This window comes from Nerophis lumbriciformis, linkage group LG13 (assembly GCF_033978685.3).
Source record: "Nerophis lumbriciformis linkage group LG13, RoL_Nlum_v2.1, whole genome shotgun sequence".
NCBI lineage: Eukaryota > Metazoa > Chordata > Actinopteri > Syngnathiformes > Syngnathidae > Nerophis > Nerophis lumbriciformis.
The window spans coordinates 34138137-34160288 of NC_084560.2; the positions used below are offsets into that span (position 1 = coordinate 34138137).

At 38.2% G+C, this 22152-nt stretch overlaps 6 protein-coding genes across 6 annotated transcripts; all 6 read left to right on the forward strand.

The window, feature by feature from the left end:
* Nucleotides 1-2433: 2433 nt before the first annotated feature.
* LOC133613160 (olfactory receptor 10J4-like) lies at nucleotides 2434-3357 on the forward strand. Its single transcript, XM_061970555.2, has one exon. The coding sequence runs from the start codon at nucleotides 2434-2436 to the stop codon at nucleotides 3355-3357; it is 924 nt and encodes a 307-aa protein (XP_061826539.2).
* A 1269-nt stretch (nucleotides 3358-4626) lies between these two features.
* Nucleotides 4627-5550, forward strand: LOC133613159 (olfactory receptor 10J4-like). The gene has a single exon (XM_061970554.2). It carries the CDS (start codon nucleotides 4627-4629, stop codon nucleotides 5548-5550), a length of 924 nt encoding a protein of 307 aa, XP_061826538.2.
* Nucleotides 5551-8321: 2771 nt separating this feature from the next.
* Nucleotides 8322-9245, forward strand: LOC133613155 (olfactory receptor 10J4-like). The gene has a single exon (XM_061970550.2). The coding sequence runs from the start codon at nucleotides 8322-8324 to the stop codon at nucleotides 9243-9245; it is 924 nt and encodes a 307-aa protein (XP_061826534.2).
* Nucleotides 9246-12016: 2771 nt separating this feature from the next.
* LOC133613158 (olfactory receptor 10J4-like) lies at nucleotides 12017-12940 on the forward strand. The gene has a single exon (XM_061970553.1). The coding sequence runs from the start codon at nucleotides 12017-12019 to the stop codon at nucleotides 12938-12940; it is 924 nt and encodes a 307-aa protein (XP_061826537.1).
* Nucleotides 12941-17046: 4106 nt separating this feature from the next.
* LOC133613157 (olfactory receptor 10J4-like) lies at nucleotides 17047-18030 on the forward strand. The gene has a single exon (XM_061970552.2). The coding sequence runs from the start codon at nucleotides 17095-17097 to the stop codon at nucleotides 18028-18030; it is 936 nt and encodes a 311-aa protein (XP_061826536.2). The 5' UTR covers nucleotides 17047-17094.
* Nucleotides 18031-20770: 2740 nt separating this feature from the next.
* LOC133613972 (olfactory receptor 6N2-like) lies at nucleotides 20771-21694 on the forward strand. The gene has a single exon (XM_072914576.1). It carries the CDS (start codon nucleotides 20771-20773, stop codon nucleotides 21692-21694), a length of 924 nt encoding a protein of 307 aa, XP_072770677.1.
* The last annotated feature ends 458 nt before the right edge of the window (nucleotides 21695-22152 follow it).

Below are 22152 nucleotides of genomic sequence, written 5' to 3' on the forward strand. Positions count from 1 at the left end.
CCCTCCTGCTGCGGTCCAGCTGCGCCAAATAATAAAATACAAACCTTGTTTACATACGAGTTGGGAAATTGTGTTAGATGTAAATATAAACGGAATACAATGATTTGCAAATCCTTTTCAACCCATATTCAGTTGAATGCACTACAAAGACAAGATATTTGATGTTCAAACTCATAAACTTTATTTTTTTTTTGCAAATAATAATTAACTTAGAATTTCATGGCTGCAACACGTGCCAAAGTAGTTGGGAAAGGGCATGTTCACCACTGTTTTACATCACCTTTTCTTTTAACAACACTCAATAAACGATTGGGAACTGAGGAAACTAATTGTTGAAGCTTTGAAAGTGGAATTCTTTCCCATTCTTGTTTTATGTAGAGCTTCAGTCGTTCAACAGTCCGGGGTCTCCGCTGTCGTATTTTACGCTTCATAATGCGCCATACATTTTCGATGGGAGACAGGTTTGGACTGCAGGCGGGCCAGGAAAGTACCCGCACTCTTTTTTTACGAAGCCACGCTGTTGTAACACGTGCTGAATGTGGCTTGGCATTGTCTTGCTGAAATAAGCAGGGGCGTCCATGAAAAAGACGGCGCTTAGATGGCAGTATATGTTGTTCCAAAACTGTACCTTTCAGCATTAATGGTGCCTTCCCAGATGTGTAAATTACCCATGCCTTGGGCACAAATGCACCCCCATACCATCACAGATGATGGCTTTTGAACTTTGCGTCGATAACAGTCTGGTTGGTTCGCTTCCCCTTTGGTCCGGATGACATGATGTCGAATATTTCCAAAAACAATTTGAAATGTGGACTCGTCAGACCACAGAACACTTTTCCACTTTGTATCAGTCCATCTTAGATGATCTCGGACCCAGAGAAGACGGCGGCGTTTCTGAATGTTGTTGATAAATGGCTTTCGCTTTGCATAGTAGAGCTTTCACTTGCACTTACAGATGTAGCGACAAATTGTATTTAGTGACAGTGGTTTTCTGAAGTGTTCCTGAGCCCATGTGGTGATATCCTTTAGAGATTGATGTCGGTTTTTGATACAGTGCCGACTGAAGGATCGAAGGTCACGGTCATTCAATGTTGGTTTCCGGCCATGCCGCTTACGTGGAGTGATTTCTCCAGATTCTCTGAACCTTTTGATGATATTATGGACCGTAGATGTTGAAATCCCTAAATTTCTTGCAATTGCATTTTGAGAAACGTTGTTCTTGAACTGTTTGACTATTTGCTCATGTAGTTGTGGACAAAGGGGTGTACCTCGCCCCATCCTTTCTTGTGAAAGACTGAGCATTTTTTGGGAAGCTGTTTTTATACCCAATCATGGCACCCACCTGTTCCCAATTAGCCTGCACACCTGTGGGATGTTCCAAATAAGTGTTTGATGAGCATTCCTCAACTTTATCAGTATTTATTGCCACCTTTCCCAACTTCTTTGTCACGTGTTGCTGGCATCAAATTCTCAAGTTAATGATTATTTGCAAAAAAACAGGTGTGGTGAATTTTGTCCTCTGCATTTGACCCATCCCCTTGTTCACCTATGAGAGGTGAGGGGAGCAGTGGGCAGCAGCGGTGGCCGCGCCCGGGAATCATTTTTGGTGATTTAACCCCCAATTCCAACCCTTGATGCTGAGTGCCAAGCAGGGAGGTAATGGGTCCCATTTTTATAGTCTTTGGTATGACTTGGCCAGAGTTTGAACTCACAACCTACCGATGTCAGGGCAAACAATCTAACCACAAGGCCACTGAGATTTTGTCCACCACCGACGCTGAGATCAGTATTCATGCGTTTGTTACGTCTCGTCTCGATTACTGTAACATATTATTTTGGGGTCTCCCTATGTCTAGCATTAAAAGATTACAGTTGGTACAAAATGCGGCTGCTAGACATGATTGATGTCATGATTCATGTCACATTACAAAACACTAATGCAACAAACTTAGCACCACTTAACCTAAGTATCATTCCTCTACTTCAAATACTCACTAACTAAGTAGCTTGATTTACTTTTATCTACAAGCAAATATACACATATTTTCACATCAACAGTAACCAACAAGGTCTGTACTTTACTTTGATACCAAGATCATCAGCAAATGAGCAAACAGCATGCACTACAAAACACACAGTGCTGAGGGAGCCGCCCATCTGATGACGAAGACAAGGACAGAATCATGTGTTTGCGTCACGTGTTACAAAGCCAGGTGTCTTTGGAGGACTATGAAGTGCAACAGCTTTGAGGTGGTCCTACATCTTACACTTTTCAGCATTGACTGCTCACAACAACTTCCATCAACATCACCGTGAAGACTTGGAGGAGCTTGTCGACATGACAGCATCTCTTGATGGAGGACTTGATGAGATCCATGGAGGGTGAACAATTCTCATAACCGACTTCATTTGACTACTTTTCTGTTAGGTATCATGGATGCTGAATTCAATGGAACATTTATAACTCTTGGTGGCTTTGTAGAAATGGACAAGTATAGATATCTTTACTTTGTCATCTTGTTGACATTATATATTCTCATCCTCTGCACTAACTGCACCATTGTATGTCTAATCTGGATCCACAGGAACCTTCATGAGCCTATGTACATTTTCATTGCTGCTTTGTCACTCAACTCTCTTTTGTTTAGCACTGCTATCTACCCCAAACTTTTCATTGATGTTTTGTCTCAAAAACAGATCATTTCTCATTCTACTTGTATGTTTCAATATTTTCTTTACTATTCATTTGCAGGATCAGACTTCTTACTGTTGTCAGCCATGTCTTATGACAGGTATGTGTCTATCTGCAAACCTCTGCAGTATCCAACTATCATGGGAAAAAGAACTGTTGTTGTCTTCTTGACTTTGGCCTGGTTTCTACCTGCATGTGAGGTTGTAGTGCCAACTGTGGTTAGTTCTCAACAAAAACTCTGCGACTTGACAACAAAAGGAATTTTATGTAACAATACAATGTTGAAGCTTCACTGTGTAAAATCAGCATTTCTTACCTTTTATGGTTTGTTTATCATGATGACTGCTGTTGTTGTTCCTGTGATTTTCATCCTTTTTACGTACATAAAGATATTTATAATAACTTATCACAGGTGTGTAGAAGTCAGGAAAAAAGCTGCAGAGACATGTTTACCTCACCTGATGGTTTTATTCATCTTCCTTTGTTTAGTTTTATTTGATGTCGTCATAGCTCGATTGGAGTCAGATCTTCCAAAAATTGTACGTTTAATGATGACCGTACAAATAGTTGTGTATAATCCTCTGTTCAATCCAATCATTTATGGAGTGAAAATGAAAGAAATCTGGAAACACATCAAGAGATTGTTTTATCAACTGGTGCACTAAAGAAAATGATCCCACTTGTTCGCTACTTGGATGAGAGGGGAAACGTCTTCTAAGACAAACCAAACAGTCCAGTTGTGATCGTTTGAATGCCCTGAGAACACAATGACCCGGGTGAGTGACAACATCCATAGACATAAGATTGAAGTCTTTATTTTCCCAAGTAATTCTTTAAGAAAAGTCATTCACATTATCATATGGTGTTTATAAGATGTATAAATTGAAGAAAAAGGAAGCGAAGAGCCATGCTGTCTGTTGTCATTTTATATCAATAATTGTATTGCTTTTTCACTATTAAAATATTGCAAGGTCAATATCCTGCATTTATTGATACATTATACAACGTAATTCAACTTCAACTTCTGTATTTATTTATGTTTATTGTATCTAAAATCCAGGCTGAAATTTTATTTCATTTTATTGTGCATATGACAATTGGAAATATGTTTTGTACACTTAGATTTTAATTTGAATTGTGATTATTTTTATGATGCTAATCTTTTTTTGTTGTTGTCATTTTTGCCTTCTTGTAAATTTCCGTAAAGCACTTTTAATTGCCTTGTGTACAAATTGTGTTCTATAAATCAACTTAACCCTAACTCATATATATTTATGTACTGTAACACTATTTTCACCTTTATCACTGCAAAAGCCATCCATATATTGATCACAGGTGAGTGTGAAGAGGATGAGAACATGAGGCCTGATTTCCAATTGGAAAAAGGTGTGTTCATGCACCAGGTGGAGGCCTTGAAGAACAGCAGGTGTTGGAAGCGCCATCATAAATCATTGATCATAGATGAATCACGATGACGCCGAGCCAACGGAAAAAAGTGAAACGACAACAGCAGAAGGGACAAATTGACATATTTGGCTGCTTTCTGTTACGAGTCTTCGTGGCAGGCCCCTCCATTTACGTAGTGTAGGGCCCCGTAATCCGTGGGGGCCATGTTTTGCACCAAGAAGCACATGTAAAAATGCCAATTAATGGACAACACTTCATATCAAATTTTAACCTTAGGCAAGATTTGTCATGAGTTTGCATCACATTTTACAAATTAAAATCTTGGGAGGGTTAAAAAGTAAAAGAGGAGAACGCCTCTTCAACTTGGAGGCCAATCGCAGGCAGTCTTCATCCTGTGAGTCATCCTTATAAGGTGGACGACTTCTTACTCTTCTCAGCATTGACTGCTCACAACAAGTTCCATCAACATCACCGTGAAGACTTGGAGGAGCTTGTTGACATGACAGCATCTTTTGATGGAGGACTTGATGGATGCTGAATTCAATGGAACATTTATAACTCTTGGTGGCTTTGTAGAAATGGACAAGTATAGATATCTTTACTTTGTCATCCTGTTGACATTATATATTCTCATCCTCTGTACTAACTGCACCATTATATGTCTAATCTGGATCCACAGGAACCTTCATGAGCCTATGTACATTTTCATTGCAGCTTTGTCACTCAACTCTCTTTTGTTTAGCACTGCTATCTACCCCAAACTTTTCATTGACGTCTTATCTCAAAAACAGACCATTTCTTATCCTGCTTGTCTGTTTCAATATTTACTCTATTATTCTTTTGGTACTTCAGACTTCTTACTGCTGTCAGTCATGTCTTATGACAGGTATGTGTCTATCTGCAAACCTCTGCAGTATCCAAATATCATGGGGAAAAGAACTGTTATTGTCCTCTTGACTTTGGCCTGGTTTCTACCTGCATGTGAGCTTGTAGTGCCAACTGTGATTAGTTCTCAACAAAAACTCTGTGACTTCACAACGAAAGGCATTTTTTGTAACAATACAATTTTTAAGCTTCACTGTGTAAAATCAGCATTTCTCAAGGCTCGTGGTTTGTTTATGATGATGAATGTTGTTGTTGTTCCTGTGATGTTCATCCTTTTTACGTACATAAAGATATTTATAATAACTTATCACAGTTGTGCAGAAGTCAGGAAAAAAGCGGCAGAGACATGTTTACCTCACCTGATGGTTTTATTCAGCTTCTCTTGTTTGTGTCTGTTTGATGTCATCATTGCTCGATTGGAGTCAGGTCTTTCAAAACTTGTACGTTTAATAATGACTTTACAAATAGTTGTGTATAATCCTTTGTTCAATCCAATCATTTATGGAGTGAAAATGAAAGAAATCTGGAAACACATCAAGAGATTGTTTTATCAACTGGTGCACTAAAGAAAATGATCCCACTTGTTCGCTACTTGGATGAGAGGGGAAACGTCTTCTAAGACAAACCAAACAGTCCAGTTGTGATCGTTTGAATGCCCTGAGAACACAATGACCCGGGTGAGTGACAACATCCATAGACATAGGATTGAAGTCTTTATTTTCCCAAGTGATTGTTTAAGAAAAGTCATTCACATTATCATATGGTGTTTATAAGATGTATAAATTGAAGAAAAAGGAAGCGAAGAGCCATGCTGTCTGTTGTCATTTTATATCAATAATTGTATTGCTTTTTCACTATAAAAATATTGAAAGGTCAATATCCTGCATTTATTGATACATTATACAACGTAATTCAACTTCAACTTCTGTATTTATTTATGTTTATTGTATCTAAAATCCAGGCTGAAATTTTGTTTCATTTTATTGTGCATACGACAATTGGAAATATGTTTTGTACACTTAGATTTTAATTTGAATTGGGATCTTTTTTACGATGCTAATCTCTCTTTTTTTTTTTTTTTTTCCATTTTTGCCTTCTTGTAAATTTCCGTAAAGCACTTTTAATTGCCTTGTGTACAAATTGTGCTCTATAAATCAACATAACCCTAACTCATATATATTTATGTACTGTAACACTATTTTCACCTTTATCACTGCAAAAGCCATCCATATATTGATCACAGGTGAGTGTGAAGAGGATGAGAACATGAGGCCTGATTTCCAATTGGAAAAAGGTGTGTTCATGCACCAGGTGGAGGCCTTGAAGAACAGCAGGTGTTGGAAGCGCCATCATAAATCATTGATCATGGATGAATCACGATGACGCCGAGCCAACGAAAAAAAGTGCAACGACAGCAGCAGAAGGGAAAAATGAACATATTTGGCTGCTTTCTGTTACAAGTCTTCGTGGCAGGCCCCTCCATTTACGTAGTGTAGGGCCCAGTGACGTGCAGTCACTAGAGGCAGGTGAGGCGGGGCCTCACCTGCCATCATGGAAAGAAAAAAATTTAAAAAGAGAAAAAATTAATTAAATTGTTATATGTATCCAGTGATTATACTATAAAGTTATTTTCCATTTAACTTCACCAGTTTTAGATAATTTTTATTCAAAATCGCTGAATTTTCACATTCGCCGTTCAAATACTGAGACGAGACGGTGCGGTGAACAGCAGCCAGTTGAAGCACGTCACTCAGTGCCTCAACATGGATTCCGGACTCGGCTAACTGCTGGCCTGTTGTGCAGTGAGACTGTATTGCTATATGAATTACATTATACATTTCCATAGTTTAGTTAGCTGAGGTATATAATGTACAGTGTATTTTGTCAACAACTTTATGTGTGTAACGTATTTCTTGTGCTGAGCGATCATAAAACGGCTGCAAAAGACGCACTGGCTGAGGCTCCAGTAATCCGCCTCCTGCACCCCCGCCGTAGAATTGTTATATCAACTAAAGCCCACACTTAAACTTTCCACGTGCAAGATTGAATCTATTTAAAAAAGTTATTTTATAAGGAGCCAAAAAGTGCAAAAACAATAATGTTCGTGTTGGAGGAGTTGTGAATGACTGCAGGGCCACAACATTAGGTACACCTGCAGACTGCAGGTGTATCTAATTCACAACTCCTACAACATAAACATTTTTGTTTTTGCACTTTTTGGCTTCTTATTAAATAACTTTTGTAACCTATTTTCATGGGCTTTCCTCTTTGTGATGTTAAGTTCCTGTTATGCGCTGTTATACAGTATATGCCTTGAGCTCTTATTTTGAAGGCGCTAACAGCGGAAGTGGTGACACGGTGTGGTGCGGAGGTTTTTGAAAGAAGGTAAATAAAGTGGTCCTCGTGTAAACTGGAGCCTCCGTGTTTGTTATTTTGTAGTTTCATACTGTATAGGCGACATTTATAAACCCTCGGTTACACTTTTTTTAAATAGATTCAATCTTGCACGTGGAAAGTTTAAGTGAGGGCTTTAGTTGCGGCACATGGACTTAATTTATAAGTAAAGCTAAGACCATAATAACGTTTTTTTTTATTAAATGTGCTTCTTTGTGTGCTACAGTTTGTATGTGTAAAGTTAAAGTTCAGTTAAAGTACCAATGATTGTCACACACACACTAGGTGTAATGAAATTTGTCGTCTGCATTTGACCCATCCCCTTGTTCACCCCCTGGGAGGTGAGGGGAGCAGTAGGCAGCAGCAGCGGCGCCGCGCCCGGGAATCATTTTTGGTGATTTAACCCCCAATTCCAACCCTTGATGCTGAGTAGTGCCAAGTAGGGAAGAATGCTGGTATGAGCTTTTAAACATAACCCGTTAACTGCTGCCAATCAAATAGTGAATAAGATACACTTTAGGGTTCATATGTTTGTAAATCTGACTGTGATGAAGTCAGTGCCTCACCAGCCATCAACCTCACCGCACGTCACTGGTAGGGCCCCGTAATCCGTGGGGGCCATGTTTTGCACCAAGAAGCACATGTAAAATGCCAATTAATGGACAACACTTCATATTAAATTTTAACCCTAGGCAAGATTTGTCATGAGTTTGCATCACATTTTACAAATTAAAGTCTTGGGAGGGTAACAAAGTAAAAAAGAAGAACACCTCTTCAACTTGGAGGCCAATCGCAGGCAGTCTTCATCCTGTGAGTCATCCTTATAAGGTGGACGACTTCTTACTCTTCTCAGCATTGACTGCTCACAACAAGTTCCATCAACATCACCGTGAAGACTTGGAGGACCTTGTTGACATGACAGCATCTTTTGATGGAGGACTTGATGGATGCTGAATTCAATGGAACATTTATAACTCTTGGTGGATTTGTAGAAATGGACAAGTATAGATATCTTTACTTTGTCATCTTGTTGACATTATATATTCTCATCCTCTGTACTAACTGCACCATTATATGTCTAATCTGGATCCACAGGAACCTTCATGAGCCTATGTACATTTTCATTGCTGCTTTGTCACTCAACTCTCTTTTGTTTAGCACTGCTATCTACCCCAAACTTGTCATTGACGTCTTATCTCAAAAACAGGCCATTTCTTATCCTGCTTGTCTGTTTCAATATTTTCTCTATTATTCTTTTGGTGCTTCAGACTTCTTACTGTTGTCAGCCATGTCTTATGACAGGTATGTGTCTATCTGCAAACCTCTGCAGTATCCAAATATCATGGGGAAAAGAACTGTTATTGTCCTCTTGACTTTGGCCTGGTTTCTACCTGCATGTGAGGAAGTGGCGCCAACTGTGATTAATTCTCAACAAAAACTTTGTGACTCTACAACAAAGGGCATTTTTTGTAACAATACAATTTTTAAGCTTCACTGTGTAAAATCAACATTTCTTAAGGCTTATGGTTTGTTTGTAATGATGAATCTTGTTGTTTCTCCTGTGATGTTCATCCTTTTTACGTACATAAAGATATTTATAGTAACTTATCACAGTTGTGCAGAAGTCAGGAAAAAAGCGGCAGAGACATGTTTACCTCACCTGATGGTTTTATTCAGCTTCTGTTGTTTGTGTCTGTTTGATGTCATCATTGCTCGATTGGAGTCAGATCTTCCAAAACTTGTACGTTTAATAATGGCTTTACAAATACTTGTGTATAATCCTTTGTTCAATCCAATCATTTATGGAGTGAAAATGAAAGAAATCTGGAAACACATCAAGAGATTGTTTTATCAACTGATGCACTAAAGAAAATGATCCCACTTGTTCGCTACTTGGATGAGAGGGGAAACGTCTTCTAAGACAAACCAAACAGTCCAGTTGTGATCGTTTGAATGCCCTGAGAACACAATGACCCGGGTGAGTGACAACATCCATAGACATAGGATTGAAGTCTTTATTTTCCCAAGTGATTGTTTAAGAAAAGTCATTCACATTATCATATGGTGTTTATAAGATGTATAAATTGAAGACAAAGGAAGCGAAGAGCCATGCTGTCTGTTGTCATTTTATATCAATAATTGTATTGCTTTTTCACTATAAAAATATTGAAAGGTCAATATCCTGCATTTATTGATACATTATACAACGTAATTCAACTTCAACTTCTGTATTTATTTATGTTTATTGTATCTAAAATCCAGGCTGAAATTTTATTTCATTTTATTGTGCATACGACAATTGGAAATATGTTTTGTACACTTAGATTTTAATTTGAATTGTGATCTTTTTTACGATGCTAATCTCTTTTTTTTTTTTTTTTTTCCATTTTTGCCTTCTTGTAAATTTCCGTAAAGCACTTTTAATTGCCTTGTGTACAAATTGTGCTCTATAAATCAACTTAACCCTAACTCATATATATTTATGTACTGTAACACTATTTTCACCTTTATCACTGCAAAAGCCATCCATATATTGATCACAGGTGAGTGTGAAGAGGATGAGAACATGAGGCCTGATTTCCAATTGGAAAAAGGTGTGTTCATGCACCAGGTGGAGGCCTTGAAGAACAGCAGGTGTTGGAAGCGCCATCATAAATCATTGATCATGGATGAATCACGATGACGCCGAGCCAACGAAAAAAAGTGCAACGACAGCAGCAGAAGGTAAAAATGAACATATTTGGCTGCTTTCTGTTACAAGTCTTCGTGGCAGGCCCCTCCATTTACGTAGTGTAGGGCCCAGTGACGTGCAGTCACTAGAGGCAGGTGAGGCTGGGCCTCACCTGCCATCATGGAAAGAAAAAAAATTTAAAAAGAGAAAAAATTAATTAAATTGTTATATGTATCCAGTGATTATACTATAAAGTTATTTTCCATTTAACTTCACCAGTTTTAGATAATTTTTATTCAAAATCGCTGAATTTTCACATTCGCCGTTCAAATACTGAGACGAGACGGTGCGGTGAACAGCAGCCAGTTGAAGCACGTCACTCAGTGCCTCAACATGGATTCCGGACTCGGCTAACTGCTGGCCTGTTGTGCAGTGAGACTGTATTGCTATATGAATTACATTATACATTTCCATAGTTTAGTTAGCTGAGGTATATAATGTACAGTGTATTTTGTCAACAACTCTATGTGTGTAACGTATTTCTTGTGCTGAGCGATCATAAAACGGCTGCAAAAGACGCACTGGCTGAGGCTCCAGTAATCCGCCTCCTGCACCCCCGCCGTAGAATTGTTATATCAACTAAAGCCCACACTTAAACTTTCCACGTGCAAGATTGAATCTATTTAAAAAAGTTATTTTATAAGGAGCCAAAAAGTGCAAAAACAATAATGTTCGTGTTGGAGGAGTTGTGAATGACTGCAGGGCCACAACATTAGGTACACCTGCAGACTGCAGGTGTATCTAATTCACAACTCCTACAACATAAACATTTTTGTTTTTGCACTTTTTGGCTTCTTATTAAATAACTTTTGTAACCTATTTTCATGGGCTTTCCTCTTTGTGATGTTAAGTTCCTGTTATGCGCTGTTACACAGTATATGCCTTGAGCTCTTATTTTGAAGGCGCTAACAGCGGAAGTGGTGACACGGTGTGGTGCGGAGGTTTTTGAAAGAAGGTAAATAAAGTGGTCCTCGTGTAAACTGGAGCCTCCGTGTTTGTTATTTTGTAGTTTCATACTGTATAGGCGACATTTATAAACCCTCGGTTACACTTTTTTTAAATAGATTCAATCTTGCACGTGGAAAGTTTAAGTGAGGGCTTTAGTTGCGGCACATGGACTTAATTTATAAGTAAAGCTAAGACCATAATAACGTTTTTTTTTATTAAATGTGCTTCTTTGTGTGCTACAGTTTGTATGTGTAAAGTTAAAGTTCAGTTAAAGTACCAATGATTGTCACACACACACTAGGTGTAATGAAATTTGTCGTCTGCATTTGACCCATCCCCTTGTTCACCCCCTGGGAGGTGAGGGGAGCAGTAGGCAGCAGCAGCGGCGCCGCGCCCGGGAATCATTTTTGGTGATTTAACCCCCAATTCCAACCCTTGATGCTGAGTAGTGCCAAGTAGGGAAGAATGCTGGTATGAGCTTTTAAACATAACCCGTTAACTGCTGCCAATCAAATAGTGAATAAGATACACTTTAGGGTTCATATGTTTGTAAATCTGACTGTGATGAAGTCAGTGCCTCACCAGCCATCAACCTCACCGCACGTCACTGGTAGGGCCCCGTAATCCGTGGGGGCCATGTTTTGCACCAAGAAGCACATGTAAAATGCCAATTAATGGACAACACTTCATATTAAATTTTAACCCTAGGCAAGATTTGTCATGAGTTTGCATCACATTTTACAAATTAAAGTCTTGGGAGGGTAACAAAGTAAAAAAGAAGAACACCTCTTCAACTTGGAGGCCAATCGCAGGCAGTCTTCATCCTGTGAGTCATCCTTATAAGGTGGACGACTTCTTACTCTTCTCAGCATTGACTGCTCACAACAAGTTCCATCAACATCACCGTGAAGACTTGGAGGAGCTTGTCGACATGACAGCATCTTTTGATGGAGGACTTGATGGATGCTGAATTCAATGGAACATTTATAACTCTTGGTGGATTTGTAGAAATGGACAAGTATAGATATCTTTACTTTGTCATCTTGTTGACATTATATATTCTCATCCTCTGTACTAACTGCACCATTATATGTCTAATCTGGATCCACAGGAACCTTCATGAGCCTATGTACATTTTCATTGCTGCTTTGTCACTCAACTCTCTTTTGTTTAGCACTGCTATCTACCCCAAACTTGTCATTGACGTCTTATCTCAAAAACAGGCCATTTCTTATCCTGCTTGTCTGTTTCAATATTTTCTCTATTATTCTTTTGGTGCTTCAGACTTCTTACTGTTGTCAGCCATGTCTTATGACAGGTATGTGTCTATCTGCAAACCTCTGCAGTATCCAAATATCATGGGAAAAAGAACTGTTATTGTCCTCTTGACTTTGGCCTGGTTTCTACCTGCATGTGAGGAAGTGGCGCAAACTGTGATTAATTCTCAACAAAAACTTTGTGACTCTACAACAAAGGGCATTTTTTGTAACAATACAATTTTTAAGCTTCACTGTGTAAAATCAACATTTCTTAAGGCTTATGGTTTGTTTGTAATGATGAATCTTGTTGTTTCTCCTGTGATGTTCATCCTTTTTACGTACATAAAGATATTTATAGTAACTTATCACAGTTGTGCAGAAGTCAGGAAAAAAGCGGCAGAGACATGTTTACCTCACCTGATGGTTTTATTCAGCTTCTGTTGTTTGTGTCTGTTTGATGTCATCATTGCTCGATTGGAGTCAGATCTTCCAAAACTTGTACGTTTAATAATGGCTTTACAAATACTTGTGTATAATCCTTTGTTCAATCCAATCATTTATGGAGTGAAAATGAAAGAAATCTGGAAACACATCAAGAGATTGTTTTATCAACTGATGCACTAAAGAAAATGATCCCACTTGTTCGCTACTTGGATGAGAGGGGAAACGTCTTCTAAGACAAACCAAACAGTCCAGTTGTGATCGTTTGAATGCCCTGAGAACACAATGACCCGGGTGAGTGACAACATCCATAGACATAGGATTGAAGTCTTTATTTTCCCAAGTGATTGTTTAAGAAAAGTCATTCACATTATCATATGGTGTTTATAAGATGTATAAATTGAAGAAAAAGGAAGCGAAGAGCCATGCTGTCTGTTGTCATTTTATATCAATAATTGTATTGCTTTTTCACTATTAAGTTATTGCAAGGTCAATATCCTGCATTTATTGATACATTATACAACGTAATTCAACTTCAACTTCTGTATTTATTTATGTTTATTGTATCTAAAATCCAGGCTGAAATTTTATTTAATTTTATTATGCATACGACAATTGGAAATATGTTTTGTACACTTAGATTTTAATTTGAATTGTGATCATTTTCATGATGCTAATCTTTTTTTTTTTTTTTTTCCATTTTTGCCTTCTTGTAAATTTCCGTAAAGCACTTTTAATTGCCTTGTGTACAAATTGTGCTCTATAAATCAACTTAACCCTAACTCATATATATTTATGTACTGTAACACTATTTTCACCTTTATCACTGCAAAAGCCATCCATATATTGATCACAGGTGAGTGTGAAGAGGATGAGAACATGAGGCCTGATTACCAATTGGAAAAAGGTGTGTTCATGCACCAGGTGGAGGCCTTGAAGAACAGCAGGTGTTGGAAGCGCCATCATAAATCATTGATCATGGATGAATCACGATGACGCCGAGCCAACGAAAAAAAGTGCAACGACAACAGCAGAAGGGAAAAATTGACATATTTGGCTGCTTTCTGTTACAAGTCTTCGTGGCAGGCCCCTGCATTTACGTAGTGTAGGGCCCAGTGACGTGCAGTCACTAGAAGCAGGTGAGGCGGGGCCTCACCTGACATCATGGAAAGAAAAAAAATGTAAAAAGAAAAAAAAATAATTAAATTGTTATATGTATCCAGTGATTATACTATAAAGTTATTTTCCATTTAACTTAACCAGTTTTAGATCATTTTTATTCAAAATCGTTGAATTTTCACATTCGCCGTTCAAATACTGAGACGAGACGGTGCGGTGAACAGCAGCCAGTTGAGGCACGTCACTCAGTGCCTCAACATGGATTCCGGACTCGGCTAACTGCTGGCATGTTGTGCAGTGAGACTGTATTGCTATATAAATTATATTATACATTTCCATAGTTTAGTTAGCTGAGGTATATAATGTACAGTGTAGTTTGTCAACAACTGTATGTGTGTAACATATTTCTTGTGCTGAGCGATCATAAAACGGCTGCAAAAGACGCACTGGCTGAGGCTCCAGTAATCCGCCTCCTGCACCCCCGCCGTAGAATTGTTATATCAACTAAAGCCCACACTTAAACTTTCCACGTGCAAGATTGAATCTATTTAAAAAAGTTATTTTATAAGAAGCCAAAAAGTGCAAAAACAATAATGTTCGTGTTGGAGGAGTTGTGAATGACTGCAGGGCCACAACATTAGGTACACCTGCAGACTGCAGGTGTATCTAATTCACAACTCCTACAACAAGAACATTTTTGTTTTTGCACTTTTTGGCTTCTTATTAAATAACTTTTGTAACCTATTTTCATGGGCTTTCCTCTTTGTGATGTTAAGTTCCTGTTATGCGCTGTTATACAGTATATGCATTAAGCTCTTATTTTGAAGGCGCTAACAGCGGAAGTGATGACACGGTGTGGAGCGGAGGTTTTTGAAAGAAAGTAAATAAAGTGGTCCTCGTGTAAACTGAAGCCTCTGTGTTTGTTATTTTGTAGTTTCATACTGTATAGGCGACATTTATAAACCCTCGGTTACACTTTTTTAAATACATTCAATCTTGCACGTGGAAAGTTTAAGTGAGGGCTTTAATTGCGGCGCATGGATTTGATTTATAAGTAAAGCTAAGACCATAATAACAATTTTTTTATTAAATGTGCTTTTTTGTGTGATACAGTTTGTATGTGTAAAGCAGAGGTGTGGACTCGAGTCACATGACTTGGACTCGAGTCAGACTCGAGTCATGAATTTGATGACTTTAGACTCGACTTGACAAAAAGTAAAAAGACTTGCAACTCGACTTAGACTTTAACATCAATGACTTGTGACTTCACTTGGACTTGAGCCTTTTGAATTGACATGACTTGACATGACTTGCTACTTTCCCCAAAACCCAAAGATGAAAAAGTTATTCGGGAGCGCTCTGTATTTTTCATTGTGTACTTGTCTATCAGCGTTGCGTGTGTCAGCTGGTGTGGTCTCAGTACAACAGCCAATCAAATTAGATCTACTTTGTTTTCATCACACAGCATTCATCCAATCAAATTGCAGGACAACCAACGAAGAAGACATGTCCAAACCACACGCCAGTGAACAAAAAATGATACCTAAAATAATTTCGTTTGGGTATAAAAATTACGAGGTGGTCAACACAAAACGGTTTGCAGTATGCAACACATGCGGTTCGAAAATTACTGATGGAGAGGCAACAACTTCCAACTTCGTCCGGCATTTGAAGTTGCACAAAGAACGGTAAGTTTTGAATGTAAGATAACGTTTATTGGCTAAGTAACGTGACTTTTATTTGCTGTGTAGTTAAATCAGTGAGGCTGTAAACTCACTGCTAACGTTATAACGTTATTGCAAACACGGGAATCTGTTGCAGTTCACTACCTTATTCATACTTTTTGTTCAGTGATTTTTTTTTAAGCAGGGTTACGTTAGTCAATATATCACACGTAACGTTAGACGGCGGTCAGCAGCACCGCGTATTTTAGCCACCTAAAAAAAGACAAAAGTGGTAAAATAAAAATAAAATAAATACTACGCCCCCATCGTGCACAAATGACTGACAGACTCTTGGCTAATTTGGTCTTTTGCAAATGCAATGCAGCATAGGGCCCTGACATATAAAAAGTACAACTTTTTTGTTATGTTCACGTATATGTCATGTTTTTTCAATGTTAACACTTTTGTACAAAAAAGTACATTTGCACTTTATTTTTTAATGTGTTTGTTCTGTAAAGGAATGAGTTAATGTTTAAAATGACTGGTTAATAGTGCTATTATAAAGTGCAATGTCAGCACAATTTTCTTTCCTGCAATTTAAAATGCACTTGTTTTAATAAATAAATACAGCGTTTGAAAAGCATACACAATCTCTGTTAATATATTAGTCTGTGGTTAAAAGGACTTGAAAGGACTCGAAACTCAAAATGCAGGACTTAGGACTTGACTTGAGACTTTCCAGTCTTGACTTTGGACTTGACTCGGGGCTTTCCTGTCTTGACTCGGGACTTGACTCGGACTTGAGGGCAAAGACTTGAGACTTACTTGTGACTTGCAAAACAATGACTTGGTCCCACCTCTGGTGTAAAGTTAAAGTTAAGTTAAAGTACCAATGATTGTCACACACACACTAGGTGTAATGAAATTTGTCGTCTGCATTTGACCCATCCCCTTGTTCACCCCCTGGGAGGTGAGGGGAGCAGTGGGCAGCAGCGGCGCCGCGCCCGGGAATCATTTTTGGTGATTTAACCCCCAATTCCAACCCTTGATGCTGAGTGCCAAGTAGGGAAGAATGCTGGTATGAGCTTTTAAACATAACCCGTTAACTGCTGCCAATCAAATAGTGAATAAGATACTCTTTAGGGTTCATATGTTTGTAAATCTGACTGTGATGAAGTCAGTGCCTCACCAGCCATCAACCTCACCGCACGTCACTGGTAGGGCCCCGTAATCCGTGGGGGCCATGTTTTGCACCAAGAAGCACATGTAAAATGCCAATTAATGGACAACACTTCATATCAAATTTTAACCCTAGGCAAGATTTGTCATGAGTTTGCATCACATTTTACAAACTAAAGTCTTGGGAGGGTTACAAAGTAAAAAAAAAGAACACCTCTTCAACTTGGAGGCCAATCGCAGGCAGTCTTCATCCTGTGAGTCATCCTTATAAGGTGGACGACTTCTTTCTCTTCTCAGCATTGACTGCTCACGACAAGTTCCATCAACATCACCGTGAAGACTTGGAGGAGCTTGTCGACATGACAGCATCTTTTGATGGAGGACTTGATGAATGCTGAATTCAATGGAACAGTTATAACTCTTGGTGGCTTTGTAGAAATGGACAAGTATAGATATCTTTACTTTGTCATCTTGTTGACATTATATATTCTCATCCTCTGTACTAACTGCACCATTATATGTCTAATCTGGATCCACAGGAACCTTCATGAGCCTATGTACATTTTCATTGCTGCTTTGTCACTCAACTCTCTTTTGTTTAGCACTGCTCTCTACCCTAAACTTTTCATTGACGTCTTATCTCAAAAACAGACCATTTCTTATCCTGCTTGTCTGTTTCAATATTTTCTCTATTATTCTTTTGGTGTTTCAGACTTCTTACTGCTGTCAGCCATGTCTTATGACAGGTATGTGTCTATCTGCAAACCTCTGCAATATCCAACTATCATGGGAAAAAGAACTGTTATTGTCCTCTTGACTTTGGCCTGGTTTCTACCTGCATGTGAGGATGTGGTGCCAACTGTGATTAATTCTCAACAAAAACTTTGTGACTCTACAACAAAGGGCATTTTTTGTAACAATACAATTTTTAAGCTTCACTGTGTAAAATCAGCATTTCTCAAGGCTCATGGTTTGTTTGTAATGATGAATCTTGTTGTTTCTCCTGTGATGTTCATCCTTTTTACGTACATAAAGATATTTATAGTAACTTATCACAGTTGTGCAGAAGTCAGGAAAAAAGCGGCAGAGACATGTTTACCTCACCTGATGGTTTTATTCAGCTTCTCTTGTTTGTGTCTGTTTGATGTCATCATTGCTCGATTGGAGTCAGATCTTCCAAAACTTGTACATTTAATAATGACTTTACAAATAGTTGTGTATAATCCTTTGTTCAATCCAATCATTTATGGAGTGAAAATGAAAGAAATCTGGAAACACATCAAGAGATTGTTTTATCAACTGGTGCACTAAAGAAAATGATCCCACTTGTTCGCTACTTGGATGAGAGGGGAAACGTCTTCTAAGACAAACCAAACAGTCCAGTTGTGATCGTTTGAATGCCCTGAAAACACAATGACCCGGGTGAGTGACAACATCTATAGACATAGGATTGAAGTCTTTATTTTCCCAAGTGATTCTTTAAGAAAAGTCATTCACATTATCATATGGTGTTTATAAGATGTATAAATTGAAGAAAAAGGAAGCGAAGAGTTGTCATTTTATATCAATAATTGTATTGCTTTTTCACTATTAAGTTATTGCAAAGTCAATATCCTGCATTTATTGATACATTATACAACGTAATTCAACTTCAACTTCTGTATTTATTTATGTTTATTGTATCTAAAATCCAGGGTGAAATTGTATTTCATTTTATTGTGCATATGACAATTGGAAGTATGTTTTGTACATTTAGATTTTAATTTGAATTGTGATCTTTTTTATGATGCTAATCTTTTTTTGTTGTTGTCATTTTTGCCTTCTTGTAAACTTCCGTAAAGCACTTTTAATTGCCTTGTGTACAAATTGTGCTCTATAAATCAACTTAACCCTAACTCATATATATTTATGTACTGTAACACTATTTTCACCTTTATCACTGCAAAAGCCATCCATATATTGATCACAGGTGAGTGTGAAGAGGATGAGAACATGAGGCCTGATTTCCAATTGGAAAAAGGTGTGTTCATGCACCAGGTGGAGGCCTTGAAGAACAGCAGGTGTTGGAAGCGCCATCATAAATCATTGATCATGGATGAATCACGATGACGCCGAGCCAACGGAAAAAAGTGAAACGACAACAGCAGAAGGGACAAATTTACATATTTGGCTGCTTTCTGTTACAAGTCTTCGTGGCAGGCCCCTCCATTTACGTAGTGTAGGGCCCAGTGACGTGCAGTAACTAGAGACAGGTGAGGCAGGGCCTCACCTGTCATCATGGAAAGAAAAAAAATGTAAAAGAAAAAAAAAAAATTAAATTGTTATATGTATCCAGTGATTATACTATAAAGTTATTTTCCATTTAACTTCACCAGTTTTAGATAATTTTTATTCAAAATCGCTGAATTTTCACATTCGCCGTTCAAATACTGAGAAGAGACGGTGCGGTGAACAGCAGCCAGTTGAGGCACGTCACTCAGTGCCTCAACATGGATTCCGGACTCGGCTAACTGCTGGCCTGCTGTGCAGTGAGACTGTATTGCTATATGAATTATATTATACATTTCCATAGTTTAGTTAGCTGAGGTATATAATGTACAGTGTATTTTGTCAACAACTGTATGTGTGTAACGTATTTCTTGCTCTGAGTGATCATAAAACGGCTGCAAAAGACGCACATGCTGAGGCTCCAGTAATCCGCCTCCTGCACCCCCGCCGTAGAATTGTTATATCAACTAAAGCCCACACTTAAACTTTCCACGTGCAAGATTGAATCTATTTAAAAAAGTTATTTTATAAGAAGCCAAAAAGTGCAAAAACAATAATGTTCGTGTTGGAGGAGTTGTGAATGACTGCAGGGCCACAACATTAGGTACACCTGCAGACTGCAGGTGTATCTAATTCACAACTCCTACAACATGAACATTTTTGTTTTTGCACTTTTTGGCTTCTTATTAAATAACTTTTGTAACCTATTTTCATGGGCTTTCCTCTTTGTGATGTTAAGTTCCTGTTATGCGCTGTTATACAGTACATGCCTTGAGCTCTTATTTTGAAGGCGCTAAGAGCGGAAGTAATGACACGGTGTGGAGCGGAAGTTTTTGAAAGAAGGTAAATAAAGTGGTCCTCATGTAAACTGGAGCCTCCGTGTTTGTTATTTTGTAGTTTCATACTGTATAGGCGACATTTATAAACCCTCTGTTACACTTTTTTTAAATAGATTCAATCTTGCACGTGGAAAGTTTAAGTGAGGGCTTTAGTTGCGGCGCATGGACTTAATTTATAAGTAAAGCTAAGACCATAATAACATTTATTTTATTAAATGTGCTTTTTTGTGTGCTACAGTTTGTATGTGTAAAGTTAAAGTTAAGTTAAAGTACCAATGATTGTCACACACACACTAGGTGTAATGAAATTTGTCGTCTGCATTTGACCCATCCCCTTGTTCACCCCCTGGGAGGTGAGGGGAGCAGTGGGCAGCAGCGGCGCCACACCCGGGAATCATTTTTGGTGATTTAACCCCCAATTCCAACCCTTGATGCTGAGTGCCAAGTAGGGAAGAATGCTGGTATGAGCTTTTAAACATAACCCGTTAACTGCTGCCAATCAAATGGTGAATAAGATACTCTTTAGGGTTCATATGTTTGTAAATCTGACTGTGATGAAGTCAGTGCCTCACCAGTCATGAACCCCACCGCACGTCACTAATAGGGCCCCGCAATCCGTGGGGGCCATGTTTTGCACCAAAGCACATGTAAAATGCCAATTAATGGACAACACTTCATATCAAATTTTAACCCTAGGCAAGATTTGTCATGAGTTTGCATCACATTTTACAAATTAAAGTCTTGGGAGGGTTACAAAGTAAAAAAGAAGAACACCTCTTCAACTTGGAGGCCAATCGCAGGCAGTCTTCATCCTGTGAGTCATCCTTATAAGGTGGACGACTTCTTACTCTTCTCAGCATTGACTGCTCACAAGTTCCATCAACATCACCGTGAAGACTTGGAGGAGCTTGTCGACATGACAGCATCTTTTGATGGAGGACTTGATGGATGCTGAATTCAATGGAACATTTATAACTCTTGGTGGCTTTGTAGAAATGGACAAGTACAGATATCTTTACTTTGTCATCTTGTTGACATTATATATTCTCATCCTCTGTACTAACTGCACCATTATATGTCTAATCTGGATCCACAGGAACCTTCATGAGCCTATGTACATTTTCATTGCTGCTTTGTCACTCAACTCTCTTTTGTTTAGCACTGCTATCTACCCCAAACTTTTCATTGACGTCTTATCTCAAAAACAGGCCATTTCTTATCCTGCTTGTCTGTTTCAATATTTTCTCTATTATTCTTTTGGTGTTTCAGACTTCTTACTGTTGTCAGCCATGTCTTATGACAGGTATGTGTCTATCTGCAAACCTCTGCAGTATCCAACTATCATGGGAAAAAGAACTGTTATTGTCCTCTTGACTTTGGCCTGGTTTCTACCTGCATGTGTGGATGTAGTGTCAACTGTGATTAGTTCTCAACAAAAACTTTGTGACTTTACAACAAAAGGCATTTTTTGTAACAATACAATTTTTAAGCTTCACTGTGTAAAATCAACATTTGTTACCCTTTATGGTTTGTTTGTAATGATGAGTTTTGCTGTTGTTCCTGTGATGTTCATCCTTTTTACGTACATAAAGATATTTATAGTAACTTATCACAGTTGTGCAGAAGTCAGGAAAAAAGCGGCAGAGACATGTTTACCTCACCTGATGGTTTTATTCAGCTTCTCTTGTTTGTGTCTGTTTGATGTCATCATTGCTCGATTGGAGTCAGGTTTTTCAAAACTTGTACGTTTAATAATGGCTTTACAAATAGTTGTGTATAATCCTTTGTTCAATCCAATCATTTATGGAGTGAAAATGAAAGAAATCTTTAAACACATCAAGAGATTGTTTTATCAACTGGTGCACTAAAGAAAATGATCCCACTTGTTCGCTACTTGGGTGAGAGGGGAAACGTCTTCTAAGACAAACCAAACAGTCCAGTTGTGATCGTTTGAATGCCCTGAGAACACAATGACCCGGGTGAGTGACAACATCCATAGACATAGGATTGAAGTCTTTATTTTCCCAAGTGATTCTTTAAGAAAAGTCATTCACATTATCATATGGTGTTTATAAGATGCATAAATTGAAGAAAAAGGAAGCGAAGAGCCATGCTGTCTGTTGTCATTTTATATCAATAATTGTATTTCTTTATCACTATTAAAATATTGACAGGTCAATATCCTGCATTTATTGATACATTATACAACGTAATTCAACTTCAACTTCTGTATTTATTTATGTTTATTGTATCTAAAATCCAGGCTGAAATTTTATTTCATTTTATTGTGCATATGACAATTGGAAATATGTTTTGTACACTTAGA